Source organism: Abramis brama, assembly GCF_963993115.1.
Source record: "Abramis brama genome assembly, chromosome: 3".
Lineage (NCBI taxonomy): Eukaryota > Metazoa > Chordata > Actinopteri > Cypriniformes > Leuciscidae > Abramis > Abramis brama.
In genome coordinates, this window is record NC_139965.1 from 26,039,492 (window position 1) to 26,063,188 (window position 23,697).

The 23,697-nt window shown below is 37.1% G+C and overlaps 1 protein-coding gene across 1 annotated transcript in view; it reads right to left on the reverse strand.

Annotated features, from left to right (window-relative positions):
• Window positions 1-23,697, reverse strand: part of kif18a (kinesin family member 18A) — a 33,713-nt gene that overhangs the window by 8,680 nt on the left and 1,336 nt on the right. The window contains exons 3-11 of the mRNA XM_084108032.1: window positions 23,059-23,216; window positions 20,767-20,871; window positions 20,535-20,645; window positions 18,668-18,865; window positions 5,692-5,868; window positions 5,482-5,556; window positions 5,222-5,322; window positions 1,640-1,802; window positions 1,328-1,492 (exon numbers count right to left, since the gene is read on the reverse strand). Coding sequence (XP_083964158.1) covers window positions 1,328-1,492; window positions 1,640-1,802; window positions 5,222-5,322; window positions 5,482-5,556; window positions 5,692-5,868; window positions 18,668-18,865; window positions 20,535-20,645; window positions 20,767-20,871; window positions 23,059-23,216 — 1,253 coding nt within the window. The remainder of the gene's footprint in view (window positions 1-1,327; window positions 1,493-1,639; window positions 1,803-5,221; window positions 5,323-5,481; window positions 5,557-5,691; window positions 5,869-18,667; window positions 18,866-20,534; window positions 20,646-20,766; window positions 20,872-23,058; window positions 23,217-23,697) is intronic.

A 23,697-nucleotide genomic window follows, 5' to 3' on the forward strand; every position in this document is an offset into this window, starting at 1 on the left:
TGTTTTTAGTCTAGCTCCTTGTTTTCTTTCTGTCTCACAGAAAATGCACCTTCTGAGGAGTCTTCTACCCCCTCTGACGCAAGAAAACGCAAAACAGCAGAGCACAGAACATTTGATGGGCGGGTGCGTCACTACTCCGTTCTACTTCCAGGAAAAAAAAAAAAAGAAAAAAGAAAAACAGGAGAGCAAAAAGAGAGTGAGAAAAAAGAGGTGTGGATTTAGGTAAGCAGCTATAGGGAGTGATAAAGGAAAAGCATTGATTTTTCTTTTATTAAGACATCCTCTGGTGGGGAAACAGAGAGAAGAGCTAAAAGAGGGGTGAAAGAGACACAGCGATGGTCACAGTGTCTTTCAAAGGGCCACAAATGAGGGAGAAAACAAAGATTACACAATATTCTACGCTTGTCCAATAACACCAATGATTTTTTTATAGTCTGTTGATGAATGTCTGCCTCCTACATGCAGACTGATTAACAGTGTGCATTGCCGCAAAATATTTCAATTGAAATTTGAAATTTATGCCAGGTCTTCTAAACCTCTTTAAGAGCAGTTGGCTGTCTGATGAGCTCAAAGAAGTGCTTCAGAAGAGCACCGCTATACAGGGCCTCAGAGGAGTATGTCTGCCTCAGACAACACAACACTGCAGACTGGCACCCTAGTGCACTGCTCAGGTGGAAAACATGAAAACATTCAATAATGGCATTTCGAAATGGATAAGACCAAGGCTGTCCACTCTGAGGCTGAAATGAGCCCTCAAAGAAATATCACGGTAAGCTAAAGGACAAAAAAACAACATATCTGTTGCAGGAGTAGGCGGTATGACAAATTCTTATATCACAATATATGATACAGCTATTTTTGCTGCAAATTCAAACTCAAAATGGTTTTAATATTACATAAACATGAAGTAAATGTCTATTTTTCAAGAGTCTAGAGATTTGATAAAGATTAAAGAGAGACAACTTATTTGATTCACTTTTTTAAAACTGGAAACAAACCTTCTGAAGGCAAGATAATTCATAACAAATCTCTCCATCAATGCACAAGCAGATTCATATTATGAAATTAAGCAAAAAACATAAATCAACCTACAGTCAGGGGCCACAGAAGGCCTTTTGACAATCCACTGAGCCGCTTTTCCATTATGTTTCTTTGTAAACACGGGCTAGACGGATGTGTTTGATGGTTGTGTTCGCATATTTTGCAGCAGTTTGAGCATGACACTGTATTATAGATATAGCAGAAGCTCTACTGGTTGACATTTCTACAACAGCATGTATATCGCCCATGCAGCCCTAATCTGAAGTAAAAGTGACCCAGCCCTGACCTCTGGAGTGTGACCTTCATGTCCAAGCAGCTTCATCTCATTTTCAATGCGGTGAAGCCATCCCTCGTTCTCCTGGAAGTGCTTTTCACTCTCCAACAAGCGTTTCTGCAAGTGCTCCTGGTGAGACTTTATGGAGGCCAGTTTACGCTCATATTTACAGGTGGCCTAAAACAAACAAACAAACAAACAAACAACTGACTAAAACAGGGTTCACACACATACTGAAAGAATTTCTACGAATTTTCACGATTACTGGATAAGGATTTATAAAAATCATTTTTTAAACAACCGTTTATGAATCAGTGTTGTTACCCTTTCGGCCCTGTTGTCAGGAAAGAAGATCAGGCTCTGCTGATGCCACAACTCCCTGTGTCTCATAGTCAACCTGCTTTCATTCAGCTGCTTCTCGATGTCCAGATGCTCTTTACGGACCTGCAGACGTGCTGCAAACACACTTCGCAGGGACTCAGACATCCTGCGCAAACACAAAAAGCACACAGACATTAGACACAGACACCTATACTGGCTGTATACGTTCTGTGTAGGAAAAGTTGCCTGGCGGTTAATGCATATGTTCCGACACACAAAAGTGGCATTTCACCATGATTTCCTATCCTCTGTACAATATATGTATAAATTAAATAAATAATGATAAAAAATGTCGGAACTGCGGCAGAGTGATAAACGCCAATAAAGAGCCAATAAATAAAAATACAAAAAGCAGCTTAAAATAAAATTAATGGAGTTGTGGGGTTTAAATAAACTAGTGCAAAACAGCATCTGCCATCTGCTGCTGGTTATTAGAAAATAATGTTGACTATAAATCAGATGAATGTGTTTAACAACATGGTTTAAAAAAAACAAAAACAAAAAAACAACAACATTCAGCAGGCCACAATAAAACAGTGATGGCACTCGAATTATTATTCACTCAAAAGCTTGGGGTCATTAGGATTACATTTTTTTTTTAATTCATAATTTTATTCAGCAAGAATGCTTTAAATTGATCAAATGTGACAAGGATTGATACAGAGAGAATTATAATAAAAAAAAAATGCTGCTCAAAGAAATACAAAACATCAATTTTCAACATTGATAAAAAACCAAAAATGACTGAGCACTAAATCAGCATATTAGAATTTCTGAAGAATCATGTGATACTGAAGACTGGCATAATGACTGCTGAAAATAGAAAAAAAGTTATTTTAAATGATAGTATTTCGCAATATTACTGCTTTCCTGTATTTTTTTATCAAATAAGTACAGCTATGGTGAACATGCCACCTCTGGCAAAAAATATGGAATCACCACAGGATGTTGTTCACCCAGCTTTTTTATTTTATAGCAAACCAATCACAGATATGACTGAATTTTTTTATTTTTTTATTTCTTGCTTCATGAAACGTACCTCAAACAAATTCATATACATTTTTTTTTATTAATGGCATGCCTTTTTCCAGATCAAATAGAGGGGAAAAGTATGGAATCACTCAATGTTGAGGAAAAAAATATGGCATCATCAGCCTGAGTTCTCTGAGGCATGGACTTCACTATTAAGCCGGTTCTAACTTTTTCAAATAACGGTTGACATATATCAGCTTTGCAGGATTGAGCCTTATCTGGACCATTTTTTTTTATTATTTCCACCCTAAATTTCAAATGGATTGAGATTTGGAGTGTTTGCTGGCCATGTCATTGAGTTGATATGCCTTTCCTGAAGAAAAGCTTTAACACTCTTTGCTCTGTGGCAAGATGCATTATCATCCTGAAAAATGACTTCATCATCATCACCAAATGTATTTTCTATCGATGGAATGAGAAAAGAGTCAAACATTTCAATGTACACCTGTGAATTGACTGTTAAGGTAATAATAATAATAATAATAATAATAATAATAATAATAATACATTTATTTTATATAGTGCCTTTAAAAAGTTGCTTTCTCAAAGCGCTTTACAGGCAAACATAACAGAGAAAAACAACACACTTTAAATACAAAAATAAGCAAATAAAAATGAATAATCAAGTAAAAGCAATCCTAAAATAGAATGGCAATTGTGATTGCCATTAACCCTGGTCCAGAGGCAGTCACCTCTGTTTCATTAAAGCAGCACCAGGCAAAAGTTATAGATTATCTCCCTGGCCAATGCAGATTCGTGATTCACCATTGATTATCACTTTCATCCAATCATCTACACTCCATCATTGCTTCTCTTTATCCGACCAAACATTGTTTTCTTCTGCTTTGGTTTTCGTTTGGCTCTTCTTTAAGCAAATCAAATTTCATTCAGCTGGTTTCTTACAGTTCTGTCACAAATATTGACTCCTGTTTCCACCCTTTTTTCTCCATTTGTTTTGAGCATTTTCTATTTTCAAGGCATATTGCTTTGAGATTTCTATTCTGGCACTCTGACGTATTCCTTGGTCTGCCCGTATATTTTCCTTTTATTACTTTATACAAGTTTATACTTGCACCACATTTTAGAAACACAGCTGACTAGGAAGTGGGAACAACCAACTTCTTTGCCAAAGTTGAAAGAGTCATGAAAACATTATGGCTTCATGAAACATACCTCAAACAAATTCACTTACATTTTTTATTTATTAATTTTATTTCAATTAAACAAGTCCAACAGCTCATTAAGGTGAGTAAGCACTTGAACAAAACCTTTTTTGTGTCATATCTGTGATTTGTTTGTTTGCTATAAAGTATAAAATGCTATCCACCAAGTGTGGTGATTCCATATTTTTTTTTAGCAGGGGTTGGAAGAGAAAAAACATTTAAAAATCTTACTGACCCCAAACTTTTGAGCAGTAGAAAAATATGAAACACACCCAACGGTTGGCCATGAGTGCATCCAATAATAACTGAGGAGATATCTCACCTTACTGCATCCTTTACTCTTCTATTTGATACAGGCTAGCGCTAAAGGCCATCATGCTCTCATTCAAAAATTCTCCACTGAGAGCCTTCAATACTCCACACAGCCTTTTGCAACATAGCATACGACACCTCAATGAATGCGTTGAGATATCACCTGAACTGTGTGTGGGCGGTATTAGTTTTGATAAAAAAAATAAAAATAAAAATAAACATTTGCGAGAGAGTGCAGAGGCTGTATTTGGGGCCATAATGTTGGTGCAGCGCCGACACTGCCAGACTCCTGCATTATTAATGCGGGCAGGAGCACGCCACCCCTCCTTGCCTCTAAGCACCTCTCTCCCTCACTCGCTCGGCAAGTTGTGAATTCTGATGCCGGTGAATGAAACACGTAGGAGTGAGACTCATTCAGCTTTTTCCCCTCCTCCTCCCCCTCTCCATCCCTCCCACCCTTGCTATTTTCCCTCTTTCTCTCCTCCCTCCGCCTCTCCTTCATTTTCTCCCTCCCATCTACGGATGCTGCGGCGGTTTTTGCTGATGAGAAACACACACACACAAAATCTAGAGGCTGAGGGTTGGGGGGGCGGGATCTATCGCAAAACCATGATACATTTTCTGTCCAAAACAAACAAAACTTAAAAAAGGAAAAAAAAAAAGAAAAAAAAAGTGAAAAATTAAAGAAAGAGGAAAACACAAAGCACAAGTCTCCACTCTCTGCTGGGCCTGATGAAAAATGCAGATGTAAGAAGACCTCCACCTGCGATGGTGTCTGGCTTTGTCCTGTGTACTCTTACTTATGAATAATTGAGACGTATTCAAAGTTTCAAAGGACAGCGTTAAAGAGCTGCACATCACACATGGCATAAAATAAACAACATCTAAACAAACAAAAACACAGGTCTCAAGCTGCATGCTGATGCCTGCAAATAGAGTTTGCTGTGTCGCATGAGTGCACACTTATGGACTGAACGCAACCGTCCTCATACAACACGTGCACACACACAGTGCTTACTTCTCAAATTCTGCTCTCCTCTGGATGGGGATTGGATTAAAGGCAGAAACCTCCACCTTCCGCTCTTCATACTCTTTGAGTTTCTGTTTCAGCATGACAATCTGCAAGCACACACAAGCACACACTCATTAGGCAAGCTAGTCTCATGTGGATTAGCCCCATTTCACCTAACAAGAGAAGCAAACCAGATTTACAAAGTAAATAATTCCACATTAAGATGTGATTAAGGATGAGATTCATCGAGGCTTATTTTTTTTTACCTCTACTTTTTGCTTTTCACAGATGATGGCATACTGTCCAATGTGACTGTCCAAGCTCATCACGTTACTCCTCAGCTAAAAAACAGTGAGAGAGAATCAGAAATACGATTAATATTATAATCACGCTTTGATACAATCTTTGTTGGTGGTGAACTTGTGGGTTGTTGGTTGAGGGACTGCTGAAGCTGTGCGTGCATGTGTAGGACGTACAGTGGATTTGATCTCCTTGGCGCGGTTGGCGTATTTGAGAGTGTTGTGTGTATCTTCATAGGAGAGCAAGGATGGGCTGACGTTCGCAATCATCACAGTTCTGCAGTTTCCACCCAGAGAGTCTTTGAGGAGCCGTGTCAGCTTGCTATCTCTGTAAGGAATGTGCGTCTTCTTGCACTGAGAATAGAAAACAAACAAAACCATAGAAAAATCTAATTCAAGAATATCACAAAAGGAAGTCAATGACACACAACACACAATGGCCTAAAAACAAAACAAATACAGCTTTCTAAAACTAGTCTGAGATTGCATGATTAGGCTTAATTTCATTATTCTGAGATGAGTTTACATTTAATTTACAACAGATCCTTCGCTAAACATTGCCTTAAAAATGTTACTGACAAGACAAGCTTTTGCTCTTTTCTAATAGAAGTCTATGGAGAATCCTTGTGTCTGGATAGTTGTAAAAGCATTTTAAATGGAAAACATCCAAAAATAACTAAATGGCTAAAACATTGTTACAGGGTGACTTAATAGTAACAATGTACCCAGAGAGCATATAAGAGACAAATTCACACTGAGGTTTCAAGTCAGCATGAAATAATTCACAAAATGTTCTAAATTCATGTTATTAATCTTATTGTAAACGATTATTTTGTGCATGCTTGATTTTTTTTAATTGTTTTTGACCTTGTAATTTTTAATCAATATGTCATAACTCGATTTTAAGTGAAATGAAAGACTTCTCTCTGGTGATGTATACATGACTTCAATCATTTAGTCCACTTAACTAGAGATGCACTGATTGCAATTTTTCTTGGCTGATTCCGGAACCATTCAATTGCCGATCAAATAACTATAACTGACCACATACAAACAAAAATCTACTTTTCTTCAATCCAAAATCTCCAGTTCATTCCTATGGGATGTTCTGTGAAGCTTGTCTGAGTTCGCAACAGTAACCAGGGAGGGTGAAGTTTATCTTAAATTAACAGCAATCCAAGCATTTCAAAGTATAATTCTCAATAAAAAAAATGTTGGTTCCAAAACTTGATTTGGTTATAGATTTTGGTTTAAAAATTTGCTGTTCACAAGACTAAGCCCATTGCTTGCAAAGCCACATATTAATTTCCTTCAGTACATTTAAAGGTGCTCTAAGTGATTGTCACACGATGTCACCAAAACATTTGTCGTCACATCCAGCAAACGTCTCCTCACTATCCGCTAGCTGCCTGTCCCCTGAACACACTGTAAAAAAAAAAAAGTTAAAAAAAAGCGGTCTCTTTAGACAGCCCAGGCTCCACAAACAGCAAGAAAAACAAACTGGCCCAGCCTTGGCCACGAAACATAACACAGTGTTCCAGCCAATAACTGGCAAGAACGATTTGGGGGTGGGGGTTGGGGGGTTAGAGAGAAGCATGAAGAGGGAAGTTAGCTAGAGGAGAGATGTCCTAACAACGACTAACGTTAAAATTGTATATTCTCTTGAATTTTGATATGGCCGACACACGACCAAAGAGACGACGTTCCGATGAACAAATAAAGAATAGGGAAAATGAGAAGGAACGTGAAGTCCCGAATTTACATCGGAAAAGCGTTCAAAAGGTGGCGAGAACTCCACCGGCAGAAGGGCTTCCAATCTGACATTCAGTTGGCTCTCTTTTTGCTGGACAGGTGGGTAAATCCAGTTTGTTTTTTCTAAATCCACGGAAGGGAGGGGATGGGATGAGGACGAGGGAGAGTCGAGCTAGCCTCCGTTTTGTTTGACAATACTTCGAACGTCAACAAGAAGTGACGTCACCCAGCATCGGTTAGAGCACCTTTAAAGGGATAGCTCACCCAAAAATGAAAATTCTGTCATCATTACTCACCCTCCTCAAGTTGTTCTAAACATGCAAGTTTGACATGCAAGTTTTTTTTCCCCTCAAAATATCTTCTTTTGTGTTCAACAGAACAAAGAAACACGTTTAGAACGACATGAGGGTGAGTAAATGACAAAATTTTAATTTGTGGGTGAATTACCTCTCTAAGGTAGCAAAAAACACTGATGCTGACTGACCTTCTCTACACATCCTAACAATAACTTCAAATGTATCTAATCTCAACAGCTTCATACCGTTACAAGCGTTGAAAGAGCCAGTTAGCACTCTGGCTTTCATCTTGCTGGTCTGTCTGACCCGAAAGGAAAGCATTCACAAACTGATGGTCTAATTAATCTCAGGATCCAGCGATTGATACACAGTCCATATACAATGGCATCCACAAAAAAAAAAACTTCAAAGCCAAGTTTCCACTTTGCTAATGTGAAAACATACATGGAGAATGACATATGCACAATTTGCCAACACAAACACAAGAGCAGTCACAAAAAACAAAAAAACAGCAGTCAGGGGATGGAAATGTGGAAACGTTGTATATCTGATCTCGTCCAGCTTATGTATCAAACTATAGCCTACATCTGGACTGTGTATGTGCTCATGTTTTCATTATAACTTTGAATCAAGTGGTGGCCTGCTGGGAACTTCACAAATCCCTTTGCAAAGGGGTGTAATAAAGACCTAGGCCCACTTTTCAGCCATTTTCTCGTTCTCTGGTAGGAACTGCTGCACCAAGAAGAAAAAATGGCATTTTTAGTGATAAAACACCAGATTATGTAACCGAAAAACATACAAGCTGCACCATCATGATAGCAAGTTTGTGAAAAATCACATTTCTGAAGGCAGCATGTTCTCTCTGTTGGCACGACAACGTTAGCAGTGTGTGTGAGTGCGAGTGGCCTGTTTTGGGCCCTCCCAGGAGAACGTGGGTAAGGAGAGCCGTCTGTGTGACAGGTTAATTTATGCGGATGGCATGAAAACAATACCTATGAAGCTGCACTGCGGAGGGGCCCAGAGACAGGGACAAACCTCCTCACCTTACACACACCAGCCAAAACACTCTAGCATCAAACGGCAAATACAAAAACCACAGAAAACACAACACAAACATAAAAGTACATCAACAAATCAAACAATCCCATGACAATATTTAAACAGTGCCAGAACAACAACATATGGGGACATGACGACAAGTACAATCAATTTACAGGAACAATGAAAAGAACATGGATGTTGCTTTGACAGACAATACACAGAAAGAGGGCCTGCACTTATCCAGCACCAAAATAACTCAAGTGAACATCTCTCTCAGTTTTTTGACCATTCCCATATTTATGGGTCACAGGCTTGTTCGAGTCAGCTGTTCTGCAGGCGAAAAAAAGATGTACTGCATGCTGAAAAACTCCAGACAAAGCAAACGAGTACAAAACTAGAACAGCCTTAACGTTTAAATAATGCCTCCCTCCATTTTGCTCTTCAGTAAAATAAACACAAACAAAGCCAGCAATTTAGATACTTGGACATGAGCTAGAACAAGTAAACTTCTACAGTACTTCATCACTTAAAACAAACGTTTGAGAAACAACAGTTACAATGCGGTTACGCACGCACATGGTTGTGACAGCAGTCAACCCATGCAAGCAAAGTTCGGCGTCTGTAAGAAATTAACACATATTCAGCAAGGACACAACAAATTGAGCAAAAGTGACAGAAAAGACAATCGTAATAATGCAAAAAATTATTATTTCAAATAAATACATTTAAATTTTCTGTTCATCAAAGAATCCTAGAAAAAAATCATCAGTTCCAACTTCCAACAAAGATGGCAGCACAACTGTTTTCAACATTGATAATATTAAAGGGATACTTCACTGATTAGGATTAAGGTTTGTATCAGTAGAAACCTGGTAGTATTTTCGAATGACCGTGCTTCCCTCCCTCATGTCCCCCTGAGACGAGAGATTTCTGTATTGTGTGTCTGAAAAAAAAAAAAACCCTCAGATGACGCAAAAATCATTTTGCGTCATTGGAGGCTTTTTTGGCCAGAGGCTAGAGACTACAGCCAGTAGTAGGAGCTAGTTCTGCATGTTTTCAACCCACCCATAGGGGGTGGGATCTCACGATAAAACTGCGTCTTTTCAGTTTCGGGTCAACTAGTAGCCTAGTTGTATCATTTCTTCCGATACCTCTGTAACTGGTAGGCGTGACTTGGGAGTGGCCTCGTAGGGCAGCGAAGCAAGTGCATTCTGGGAGTTGTTGTCTTTCATCGACATGAGCCAAAAATAAATTTTCTGGCTTTTCTCAGTCTAGAAGGCACCAACTTCTAAAATAATTTCACATTTCTACTACATAAATGACCCAATTTAAATACACAATCTTTTCAGCAGTGAAATATCCCTTTAAGAAATATTTTTTTTGAGCACCAGATCAGCATATTAGAATGATTTCTGAAGGATCATGTGACACTGAAGACTGGAGTATTGCCTTCAGTAAAGAACACAGACACAGACAGAGAGACAGACAGACACCCCCCGAAGTGAGATCACTTTTGCTTGCGACCTCACGGAAGTTTGTCAGTTGTATATGAAAAATTAGAAAACCTGCACTTAACCTTTTCACAGGCATTTTTCCCCCCCATAGTTAGACAGATATTGTGATGTATCATTATAGGATTGTCTAGCGATTAGTGTTGTCACGATACCAAAATTATTGTTTCGATACCGATACCAAGTCAAGTATTGCGATTTCGATACTTTTTCGATACTTTTCCTGAAAAGGGAGAAACACTCTCAAATATCATTGCTGTGCTTTATTTTAAAACCGGGACAACATTCTAATCATATAACACACTAATAAATGAACATATGAACAGCAGATATATTAAACATTTGAACAAAATATGAAATATCAAAATATAAAAAATACATTAGAGCAATGACATTCAAGGTAAAAAAAATGATAAATTTAGCAGCATTATCTCATTTATCATAAGAAACATAAGTGCTTTATCTTGATTCTGAACTTTGAATAAAAATATGAACAGTGATTATATTAAACAATGTTTAATATTGGTAACATATGATAAGCCTCATTGGTGATATATTTGACGTGGGAGAGAGAGTTGTGGAAGGCCTATACTTCATGTTAAACATAAATAGCAGCAAAGACAACGTCGGCAGTGTTGACGGCAAAATAGGCTACAGAATAATTCGTTCTGTATTGAGAGGTGCAATATTTGAAAATCGATCATATTTTTTTTAAATTACATTTATATTTATGTCAAAACTTTCAAACATCAAAATGTCATTTATTAATATGTATTCGTGTCAAAATGACATGACATGACAAATGACATATTTTGCCTGGAAACGCTTCCAACACGCTTGCGTGTTGCGTGAAAAATAGGCGTCGGTTCTATTTCTAGCATGCACACGTTTTCCGCGCGCCTCGAGCTACGCCCAGACGCGTGTGTCACGCAGGCAGTTAACATGGGAGCCGAAATAAAAACGGACACGACACGCAGCCAGTGTGTCACCGGCCTTACAAATCTTGAACGCGGTCATTCTTAGAAGTATCGATACTAATAAATTAAGGAATCGTGACGTTTTTAATTTCCGATTTACTTTTGAAGTATCAGTGCACCGTGCAACAGAGCAAGGTAGGCAATGTACTTCCATATGTCACTCCTCGCGTCATCTTTTTCTACGAGTCGTGGGCCACTTGTGCTCGCACATGCAGCCATCTCGCTGTAGTGTTTTGTCACATGACACTGACAGCGGCAGGTTCTTTGCTGCGTGCGTCAGGAAAAAAACACAGACGTCCATAGGGAGGCGGGTTTTTTTTATTTTTTTTTAAGTATCGATACTGATAAATTTAGGTATCGTGACGTTTTTCATTTCCGAGTATCGCGATACTTTTGAAGTATCGATACACCGTGCAACACTACTAGCGATATATCGATTATCGCAGAATAGCTGTATCGTGAAATTATCGGTATCCTGAGCCATGTATCATATTGGGAGGTACCCTGTGATTCCCACCCCTATTTGTGAGAGTGCATCGAGTTGCAATGATGAGATCACTGCATTTATGCGCTCAACAGACATGTCTGTCATCAGCTACATACTCATTGCTGCAACCTTTCATGTGACAGGAGTAGATCTAAATATAATGCTTTAATCAACACTTTTCACAATTAGTTAATCTCCACAGCTGTAATAGTACGAGTTTTCGAGAGAGTTCCATATGTAATGCTCATTTCATATGCAAGATGTTAGTCAATCATAGCAGTGGCCGTTTACACTTAAGTATCACAGCAGACACTTTCAACAGAGCGTTCAAATAAGAGGGATAAAATCAGTGTAGAAAATGGACATTTATTTCTAAAGTGACTATTTTTATGCGAAAATCATACTAACATAAGTGCACCTCAGGAAACGTAAAATAAAAATAAAAATGCAGTTCACGACCCCTTTAATGTATGTTTTTTGCAAAAATATATTTAAACAATGTTTTTTTTTTTCTTTTTTTTCTCAAAACACCTATTGCATATAATTATGTGCGGTGAACCGACTCACGCGATTTATGTTTTTGAGCTTCAGAATTTCTGTTAAGGGATCAGTGCCCTGATTACTGAACTAGGGAGCTGATTAAGACACCCTGTGATGGCAAAGCTGAATATTCAGCAGTGTCACATGATCCTCCAGAAATCATTCTAATGCTGCTGATTTGGTGCTCAAGAAACATTTCTTATCAATGTTGAAAACAGTGACTCTTAATATTTCTGTGGAACTGATAAATTTTTCAGGATTCTTTGATAAGCAGAAAGTTCAAAAGAAATCTTGTGTAAGATTAAGAAAGGCTTTACTGTCACTTTTGATCAATTTAATGCCTCCTTGCTAAATACAAGTATTAATTTCTTTAAAAATAAAATAAATAATAATATAATTATATATCTTACTGAACCCAACCATTAAACTGTTTTTACAGGTGTGACTCTCAAATTGATTTGTACCCTATAATAAAATTTGAGTCAAACCTGTAAATATGATATCGATCACAAAAACTGACTGTGATTCCTCCTTTCAAATCACCTAAACCCATGCAATGAATTTATAGCGCAGTAATTTTAATAAATCAATTTCAAAAAGCAGACATGAAACACATCAGCTTCCATTCAGTGATTTTTTATAACCAACGTGAGTTAAAAGCTGAATAATCTGAATACACCGCAGCAAATTCCTACCTAACACCTAATAATAATAATTAAAGGATGGTTTATAATAGCTTATGGCATGAAACAAACACCGCAAGGCAGATTTAACAGCCATTTTCTAAGACTACATTCTATATCCGTCACGGGCTAATGGGATTGGGTGGTAAATTACCCTCAAACAGCCTCAGAGACGGAAAATCTGGATACAGTTCCACACAGCGTCTCTGGTGGAGGCCTACTGGAATCAGCACTAGTGCATGTGCAGGAACACACACACACACACACACACACACACACACACACACACACACACACACACACACACACACACACACACACACACACACACACACACACAGGAAAGAGATAAGTGTACACAACAGAGTCTGAGTTGTAGGTTTCCTAACCCTGATAGCATCAGTTCCTGAACCACTGTACCAGTGAAACCTTTGGGTTTGTCCCAAAAGCAAAGAAGAGAGGAGAAGACTAATACCATCAGAGTAAATGTGCCATAGCACGTTATGAACCAAGCTGACCCAGACTGGATAAAGACCAAGAAAGGTTAAAGTGAAGATAAGTAATAGTAGTGTGATACAGTAAATACATTTGTTTACATCAAAGCAAGGGGCAGGTAATTGCTTTTGTGGTAGGCCCACACAGAATTTGCGTGCCCATTGTACGCATTTAAGTTTGTGTTAAATGAAGCTAAAAGTAAGACATTCTTTGATAAACTCTTTCATACACTAATTGACAATGATAGTGAACAACAAATTTTGCTATCAATTAGTCAGACATATGCACTGCCACAATTTTTTTTTGTTAGGTGTTAGTTTTGTTAGTCTTATTGCAAACATTTCATTGTAGCTGAATACTGTGAACAAATATAAAAAAGCTAAAGAACACAAACAAAAGGAACTTTTGTCTGTGGTTTAAAAATACCATAGCAAAAACAACTAGCCTAACTAATATAAATTTCAAGCATTATTAAATACAAGTAAACACTTGTAAACACAGTAATTAAAAAAAATAAATAACAAAAACAAACTAGCAGTTGCACAAATAAATACAACCGAACAAAGATATGACTGAAATAAACAGTGTTATAAGATTTTCAGGTATTCAGGTACAGAAACTGTAATCAAATGAAAAATAACACCGCACTTTATAAAATATACTAGAGCCCGACCGATAAAGGATTTAAGGCCGATACTGATACAAATATTTGGTGATTTAAAAATCCGACATATCAGCCGATATACATTTTAAAAATCCAGAAACGCGTAACAAAAACATTTCCCTAACATTAGTTATTTGTAGTTATTTAGTCCTCAACCTCACCAAAATATGATATTGCAGTTTAAAAATAAACTTGTTTGTTTTAGTGTCACACCAGAACAGAGAAACATCAAAATATATTAAAGTTCTGATAAATAAAATGTATAAAAATACAAACTTAAGATATGAAACTTAAAGTCCTTTGAACAAAAACAAGACAAAGGTCACACCTAATGTTTTTTTTTTTGTATGTAATTGTTAGTCCCTTTTGCCTTATAAGCTACCTTATAATTACAATGTCAACTTGCTTATCCCTTTACCTGCACTCTTTTAATTCTATCCATCAAGCTACAACAAACCATTTTCAATCATCATTTGCTGCCTGCCTTCTAAAATGTACTACTTAGTGATGCACTAAATCCATTATGTGACTCGTTAATGCTGCGGCTGAACAAAGTCAGCAACGCACACTTGAATCACTTGGACACACACACACACACACACACACACACACACACACACACACACACACACGTAAAAGAAAACCTAGCTTTTATGCACAGGCTATGTTTGATACTTTTTCTCCATGTCTAAATGTTCACTCCTCGTGTGCCTAACTTACGTTTTACAATCCAGGGACTTACGGTGGCCCAATAGTGCATAACACAACGAAATTTAAAAAGCAAACATAAGTTCACAACACAACGAAATGAATCCACAACACAACGGAAAATGTACAACACAACGGAAATGAGCCACAACACAACGGAAAATGTACAACACAACGAAATAAAGGTGCAACACAACGGAAATGCTCCCGACCACTAGAGGACTCTCGGAGTTAGTTTAAAAAGTTAGTAAAGTTAAAGTTAAAGTTAGTTTTCCATGCTAAAAAAATTACAACATCACTATTAGTTTTAACAGTATGTAGCTAACCATTATATATCGACATTTATTAATTCAAAATCACCTACGTGCATTATAGCTGCATATTTATACTCTAGAATGCTTTGACGCTCTACCAGCGCATGATCCCTAAGGGAATATCCGCCAATTCTTTCAAGTTGTTAAAACGTATAATTTGTATTAATTAAATTACTTTTAACATTCAAAAACAGACATGTTCCAAATCAAAAGCTTGATTGTATTGGTAGTAGACTGACTTACTACAGCTGATTTTTTTCCCAATATATTTTTAGGGAAATTTCTGTAATATAATACAAGTTTAAAAAAAAAAAAATTTAATCATGTTTCAAAGGTTGTAGTTCCTATTAACCAGACTGACTTACAACAGGTGAAATTGTGCCAATAGCTCCCTGTATGCACAGTACACAATTTGTTTTTTATAAAAATATTAGGCCTACTGTAATTCACCTAAAGGTTTTTGTTTTCATATCCCAAAGCTTGTGGTAGGTTCCTAGTGACCAGACTGACTTATTACAGGTGAAATTGTGCCAATACCTTCCTGTAATTCTGCAATTCACCAAATGGTTTTGATTAATCAAATTATATTAAAATTAAATATACGTTTTAACCACTTGGTGGAATTGCCAGACGTTCCCTTAAGGCCCTTTCACACCGGATGCGTAACGAAAAAGCGAATAGTTCGTGTGCGAATAGTTCGCGTCAAAACCCATCACATGAGCCGCGTAAACACGGTCTCTATCTTTGACGATTAGCTTTCTATCCCAAATGTAGTTTAGCCTGCTAGCCTACACAGCACAGGACTATACAACAACTAAAACTATCACACAACATACTCACAGTCGTGATAACCGAGTTGGTTGGCAATGCTATGCCACACAATCATTGTCCTTGTAGTATGCGATTGGCTGAAGCCTTTTCTGTCGCCGCAAAAGAAAAAAAAAATCGACATCGAAACGAAAAAAATAAAATTCGTTTTTTTGCCGCAGCACATTCGCGTTCGGTGTGAAAACACTCATTACACAAACAGCTGATCAAAAAATAAAACCATCGCGCGAATTATTCGTGCGTCAAAATCGCATCCAGTGTGAAAGGGCCTTAGGGATGCGCTGTGGTAGAGCGTCAAAGCATTCTCCAGTATAAATACGCAGCTATAATTAATGTCGGTGATTTTGAAGTATATTTTATGTCGATATACAATGGTTACATACTGTAAAAACTAAAAGTGGTATCGATATATTAAGACTGCCGACTATAGAACAATGGCAAGGAAAACTAACTTTACCGCGCTCCGAGAGCCCTCTAGTGGTCGGGAGCATTTCCGTTGTGTTGCGGCTTTATTTCGTTGTGTTGTACATTTTCCGTTGTGTTGTGGCTTATTTATTTCCGTTGTGTTGTGGATTTATTTAATTGTGTTGTGGCTTAATTTCGTAGTGTAGTGTTGTGCAATACTGGGCCACCATAGGGACTGGAACTACAGATATGCTAGTTATAAATACAGTAAACATTACTTTATTTAGGCAGAATAAGTTTGTTGTGTTTTCCAAGCTCATTAATGTTAGCGGTCTTCCACTGATAGCCATGGCATTAGCTAGCTTTGTGGTTAGCTAAAGTCTATGATAAGCCATAATTTAGTATATAATTTATACTTTTTAAAAATAACGGGCTGGGGAGAGATGATACGTCTCATTGCTATAACTGTCACGCTATTAAATAAATACATCTTCAGTCACATTGTCCGAGTTAAACCGACAGTCAGTCAACTATACTGTAACGACTTAACGTAATTACTAGCTAATACCGTTTCCCTCTCGGCTTACATGTAACAGCAGCAAAACTGGACATGACAGTCACGAATTTTGTTTCACGAATTATTTGAGAACTGATGGGGATGTTCTTTTAATTGTTATTCAAGCAATGTATGTCTCGTGACAGTTGCCAAATTACCATAAACACACTTCACAGATGATCTCAGTTGTGGATGTTCGCTCTGCCTGACTATTGTCAACAGGGACGTTGTAGAGTGCCCTCTGGGGCCAAACTATGCAACGCCAAAACTCATTACATGGTGTTTCGTCCGTTTTTTTAGTTTTTTTTTTATATTCATTTATCGGCCATTATAAATGCAGATACCGATAGTTTGGAAAATGCCTAATATCGGCCTGCCGATATATCGGCCAGGCTCTAAAATATACATTACAAAAGTTATTCAGTCAAGAACAGCCAGTTAATTTTTTCTTTGTCTTTGGTTGGCTACTGTCACTTTAAGAGCTTCAAGTTCAAAAAGAACCAGAAGAGAACCCAGATCAGTATCATGCAGTATAAAGTATGAGACCCATTTTTGTGCTTGCGCTTTGGATGTGTGTGCAGCACAGAAAACAGGGCGCAATTCTTCTTGCGCTTGAATGGTTTAAAATCACATTAAAATCCCTTTTTCTGTGAGTGTGCTTTGAATGTGTGTGCAGCACAGAAATGCGCACGTCTTATCGAGTCCCCGGTTTTTTTGAATTTTAAAAAGTTCTAAAATGGAACCGGTTCTCGATACCCAACTCTAGACCAAAATAAAAATAAAATAAAATAAAAAAATAAACAAATGTCAAATATAACAACAAAAAAAAGAAAAAAAAGAAAAGAAAAAACAAATATCAAATATAACAAATATAACAAACAAATATAAGGCCGCAATTTTTATATTATTCTAAAAAAAAAAACCCACAATTAATCAGTAAAGTTTACACCAAGAACGAAACATTAAAGTTTGATTCTATGAGAATAGGGCAGTCCACACCACAAATATAACAATAACAATACAGAGGAACAACATCATTGGAATCACTTTCAGAATTTTTTTCCAGCTGATAAAAACATTGACAGCCAATCAGAATCCAACCAACTTTAACAAGCTTGAGCATTTAAAGCAGCACTCAGTAGCTTCGGGATTTCTTCGCTGTATTCTCGCTTTTTGCTCGCAGGTTTCTCTCTAGAGCTCCCCCCACAGCTTCGGAATAGATATTTGACAACACTGTTGTAAAAACTCGTTGGTGATTCTCAGACACCAGAGGCTATAGATCAACGACATCAAAGCAGATGGGACATTCTTTAAAACGTCTTCTTCATTCGGGTTCGGACAGCGTGAGGGAGCGCAATAATGACAGCATTTTAGCAGATTTCTTTTGGCCGTAAAGCAATTGTTTACATCGCGAGACCTGATATCACGCGAGACTTCCAGACGCGGCGGCCCGCCGGCTCAAAGTTGCAAGTGCGTATTTTCCGCTCACCAGGGGGGTGCGAAACGACCACCATTCAACCCGAAATAAGTAATATAACCATTCCAATGACTCCGAAGCTGTTCAGTTAAGGTAAAAAAAGTTACTTAGTTCACCTTTAAAGATGACATAACTGCAGCATGCACTTACAATAAAGAGAACACTGGCATATGTTAATGTGGACACTAATATAATAATCGTTCTAGGTGTTAAGTCTTTTAATTAAAAGACTTAAGATAGTGAGAAAAAAATTCTAAATGTCCAAACCTATAACTAAAAGCGTACACATTTCATTAAATTGCAGCCCATGTTTACAACATCAAAATCACATAAACTGTTTTCAATTTAATAATAAAAACAGATCTCTTTTCAGCAAGATCTGGGTAATCCCTCAATCTTAACGGGAGGTGTAGACCTACTTTGGGATTGGCAAGCGTGTTGATGACGTTCCCCAGGGCGAGGAGTGAGCGGTTGATGTTGGCCCCTTCTCTGAGACGAGCCCCCTTGGCGTTGGTCGCACTGGCTCTTTCTGAGCCGGCCAGGTCGATTAAGCTCATCTTGGCCACACGAACATTTGGATTGAGACTGGCTGTCTTATCCTGCTGCCTCAAGTAGATCTGAAGAAAAAAAGATGGAGCGAGAACATTTCTCAGGCTGAATATTTATATTTTCTCCTGACAACTTTATAAGCCAGCTGACACTGGTTTAAATTTTGCAGTTATCTCTGAAACACCCAGATCAATTGATAGATGACTGAGATGTTGGATTGCAGAGAAGATATTAAAGCTTTATTACTTTTGAAATCACAAACTACGTTCATGAGTATAGGTAGGACTGGGCGATAAAACGGTAGCGTCATTTATCGACGGTACACCATTGTTGGTAATGATATAACATTTTTTAGATATATTGCTCGATATTTTCCTAAAAATGCACGCATTGCTGGCGCAACCACCACAACGTTGCCCAACATCAAATGGCAAACGTAATGAAAGTGGAATGAAACTGCGCTACTCATTATTTTGTGCTTCATGGACCATTTATCAGTTTGGACCAATCTTTATCAGCGAGCCGATCTTAATCAAGCAACACTGTTACTACACAGTGCTAAGAGATCCAGTAAAGGAAGCATTTGAATTCGCCACTGAAGTAATAACATCGCTGCGAGATCTAGTGAGAAGCATTCAAATTTCTCCGTTATTAATGGATCAAACAGCGCTGACTTGGAAACCAGGAGAAACATTGTGCCATGAATGAACTAGTTATAGGCTTTAAGTCCACAGATCAGCAACATTCACCATGGATTTAATTTAGTAACACTAACTGTAACAATGGAAGTTTGGCAGGAATAGTAAAATGTTTTCAAGTACGTCACACATCTTTTTCCAGAACTTCAAAACTCAAATATTATCATATTTTAATGTTATTTTTAATGTGATGACCAAAACATTATTTGTTCATCCTTCAAATATTACCCCTATTTATAAAACTAAAAGTTTCAAGGTGTAGGAAAACTCACACTTATTTAAAAATAAATTCTTTTAATAAATAATTCTTTTTTTTATTAAATCAAGGAAATTTCTCAGGCATTTCTTTCTTTTTGCTGTATCAAAAACATACCTAACCGTGAATTTTGTGAGCCATTACACCCCTACTTATTATTACAGATGTTGATCTACCTCAAAGTTTGCATTGATTGTTCTACGTTTACACTTTTTTGTAACATTTTATTAAGTTCAAGAGTTTCTTTAACACTTACTTTTTTATCTTAATATAATAAATAAATAAGATTTTTTGTTTACTGCTAAAACTAATACAAGTTGTTGTTTGCCTAAATAATGTGGATAAATAAAATAAAAACAGTGGTTTAAATTCAAACTTTTCTACTTGTCTTAAAAAAATAAATAAAAAAAAAGATTATAAAAAAAGCCAATAATTATCGACATCGAACGATATGAAACATTATATCGTGATACATTTTTTAGCTATATCGCACAGCCCTAAGTATAGGAATAAAATAATCAGAGAAGCCAAACAGCTTGATTTATTATTGCCTTGTCAAATCTTCCAGGAAATACACAAATAGCACAAAAATCAAATTGTCTATTCACGCAAGTCATCTGATAGCTCACGCTCAATATCAAAACAAGAGGATTAATTTAAAGTTGCTCAGGCCCATAGGGGTGCCCACACACAGAATGAGGCCTAACAGCATAAAAAACAGTTACACAGAACCGGATGTGATATTTACAGAGAAAAGAGGCAAGATAGCGAGAAGCCTTTTACCTGGAATACGGCGTGGGAGCGGGAAGACGAGGCGTTCATGTCAGTGGGGTGCTGCGTCCTGTTTCTGTTGCCATAATCAAGAGCTTCAAGGATGTTCTCTGCAGATTTGGGCTACAAAGTGTCACACACACACAATCAGATGAAGCAAACCAATGACAACTCTTTGTGGTCTATGGTGACATGAATCAAGGTCACTGAAAATGCACAGATGACACATGCAGCCCAACTTCACCTGGTGCAGGGTGAGTCCTTGAACCACAACTCCATTGGAGCCATCCTCTCTCACCGCTAATGGACCAGAGTTAGTTAGCAAATCCCGAATCTGTTCATTATAAACCTGTTCCAGAGACAGTGCAGAACATTATTGCTCAGAAAACAAAAGGGCTGACTAACTCAAACTGCACAAGGAACAATGAACTAGAGCTAACACAAATATAGCACTTTTTGTGCACTCAGTTTTTCCTCTCAAATGTGCACTCAGTTTTACCCCTCATTAAAAAAGTGCTTAAAAAAAAAAGCATTGTAATGAAAATATTTTGCTTTTGAGTGATTCTGCATCCACGCTGCTAAGTGTCAGTAGATGCCTGCCATATTTTGACTAGTGCAAAAAACAAACACTGAGTGCACCTTTAACACATGCACAGTACCGTTCAAAAGGTTGAGGTCAGTAATACTATATTTAATCAAGATCAAACTAAATTGAACAAAACTGTTAAAAAAATTGGAATATCGCATAAAACATTCGCAAATAAAGCAGTGTTTCCATTCCATGTGTTCAAGAGAACAAAATCGTCACTTCCTGGGGAATTGACAAAATATCTGCAATACAAATGAAAAATAATATATATTTAAAAATAAAATGAAAAAATTGCTGCAATCAGGGAAGCCATTAGCCAGGTTTCAATTACAGATTTGCACAAAACTTTTGCAATATTTTCTAAATGTCAAAAAAAAAAAAAAAAAAAAAACTATTGCGAAACGACGGCATTTCCATTCAACGATGTTATGCGAATAAAACGTAATTATCCTCTCGTGACAATTAATTCCAAAAATCATGACAAAAGATATTAGTAGGTTTAAGTATATCGCAGCCACCACATCAGCCATTACTTTTTATCGAAGACGTAGGCATGTTATCTGTAGATGACCTGTAAATGCGAAAAAAAAAAATTTCATTGCAGTTTTCCAAAATATTATATTTTCAAATTGCCTGAAAACCCACCTCATGTGAGCGTATTTTTTATTTTTTTTTGCGATATATGGTTTTTGCTAAATTAAAAAATTGTTTCCATTGGGCGTATTTTCAATTTGCTCAATTTTAAGGGTAAAGGACACTTTTTTCCAACATCATAAAATGACTTGCATCTCAGAGGAGACGACGAAACACGTTGCGTTCAGATGCCAGGTTTTTGGGAACGCAATCATGTAAGATAATGGGAGGTAATTAAACTAAATCATTCAGACGTTGGCTCATGAATTTCAGATGATCAAAACAATAAGACTGAAGACTGGAATAATGATGCTGAAAATTCAGCTTTGCCATCACCGGAATAAATTACATTTTTAAATATTAAAATATGTTATTTTAAAGGGTACCTATTATGCAAAATTCATCTTTACATGGTGTTTGAACATAAATGTGTGTGCACGTACACAACCACCCAATAATGGTAAAAATCCACCCACTCCTTTTTTTATATCCATAAATCATAAGCAGTATTTCAGAATAAGCCGTTTTCAGTTTCTAAGCAATGTGATGTCATGTGATTGCTTGTGTTTATGTGAACTTTGTGTGTTTTTGACATAACCCTGAGTGCATTTGACAGTTTAAGCGCAATAAGACGTGAAAGAGAACTTGGTTTAATACTCCCGGGACACGCCATCTGACATCCAGCTCAGAAAACCATATTTAATAAGTTTAGATTGATACAGCTTTAAAACGCATGCAGATAATAAGCTTTCATGATGATGAAGAACTGCAATGTCACGTGAGCGTGACCGCGATAGAGATGATAATCAAAACCAAACAGATGTTTTAGTTTTTGGCAGAGTATCTGAGGCACGAGATGTACTTCATTTGCATTTAATGATACAGGCATGAAAACAGCATATTTTTCCTTCCACTCCAAAACGGGCATTTAGCTTACAATATGGTATGATAAACGATCTGTGGAGTATTTTGAGCTGAAACTTCAGACACATTCTGGGTACACCTGAGACTTATATTACATATTATAAAAAGGGGCATAATAGGTCCCCTTTAAATTGTAACAATACTTCACATTATTACCGTTTTATTGTATTTTTGTTCAAATAAATGCAGCCTTGCTGATGGTGAGCATAAGAGACTTCTTTCAGAATCATAAAAATAAATAAATATCTTAACCGACCCCAAATTTTGAATGGTAGTGTATATCAGTGATGGACACATAAAATACTAAAATCCTCCAGCTATCAAGAGGTAAAAAACTACAATAAATCTGAATTAATAAATGAACAATACTGTGGAAATTTGAAACCTCACCTCAAGATAAGAAAAAGCTATGTTAAATACTTTGTCCTCCTTGATGAGGTCCATACGAGCAAACAGTTCCTTCATAGTGAGAAACATCACTCCTGGGGTATCACTAGTGCCCAACATGGTGTGCGTTTTTCCGGCTCCAGTAGCTCCATAAGCAAACACTGGCCAAATAAAAAGACACAAATTTAGGAATAAACTTGATCAGCTATACCACTGCCATAATGACATGAGCTATCTGAACAGTCTGATTTCCTGAGAAGTATCAAATAGTGACAATAAATAATTGCATCTAAAAATGACACATTTATAAATTGAAGTTGAAAATTAGCATTAGCTATAAACTCTTTTTGCATAGCATCAGTTACAAACTTGTTTTGTACTATGTTTAATTGCAATGTCCATGTCAAATAAATGAATAAATAAATAAATAAATGACCAGGGGTGTGTTTCCCAAACATATTGTATGCCGAGTTGATCATAGAGACCATTGGTGTCAATAGTTCTGCGATCTACTTAGGCTTACGATGCTTTTGAGAAAAAGATCCCTCTAGCAAGGTGGAATAAAATAAAAAAAAAAAAAACAACAACAACACCACAGGCCTTGCTCTTGTAGCAGTAACAAAATGTGAGAAAGGCATCAGG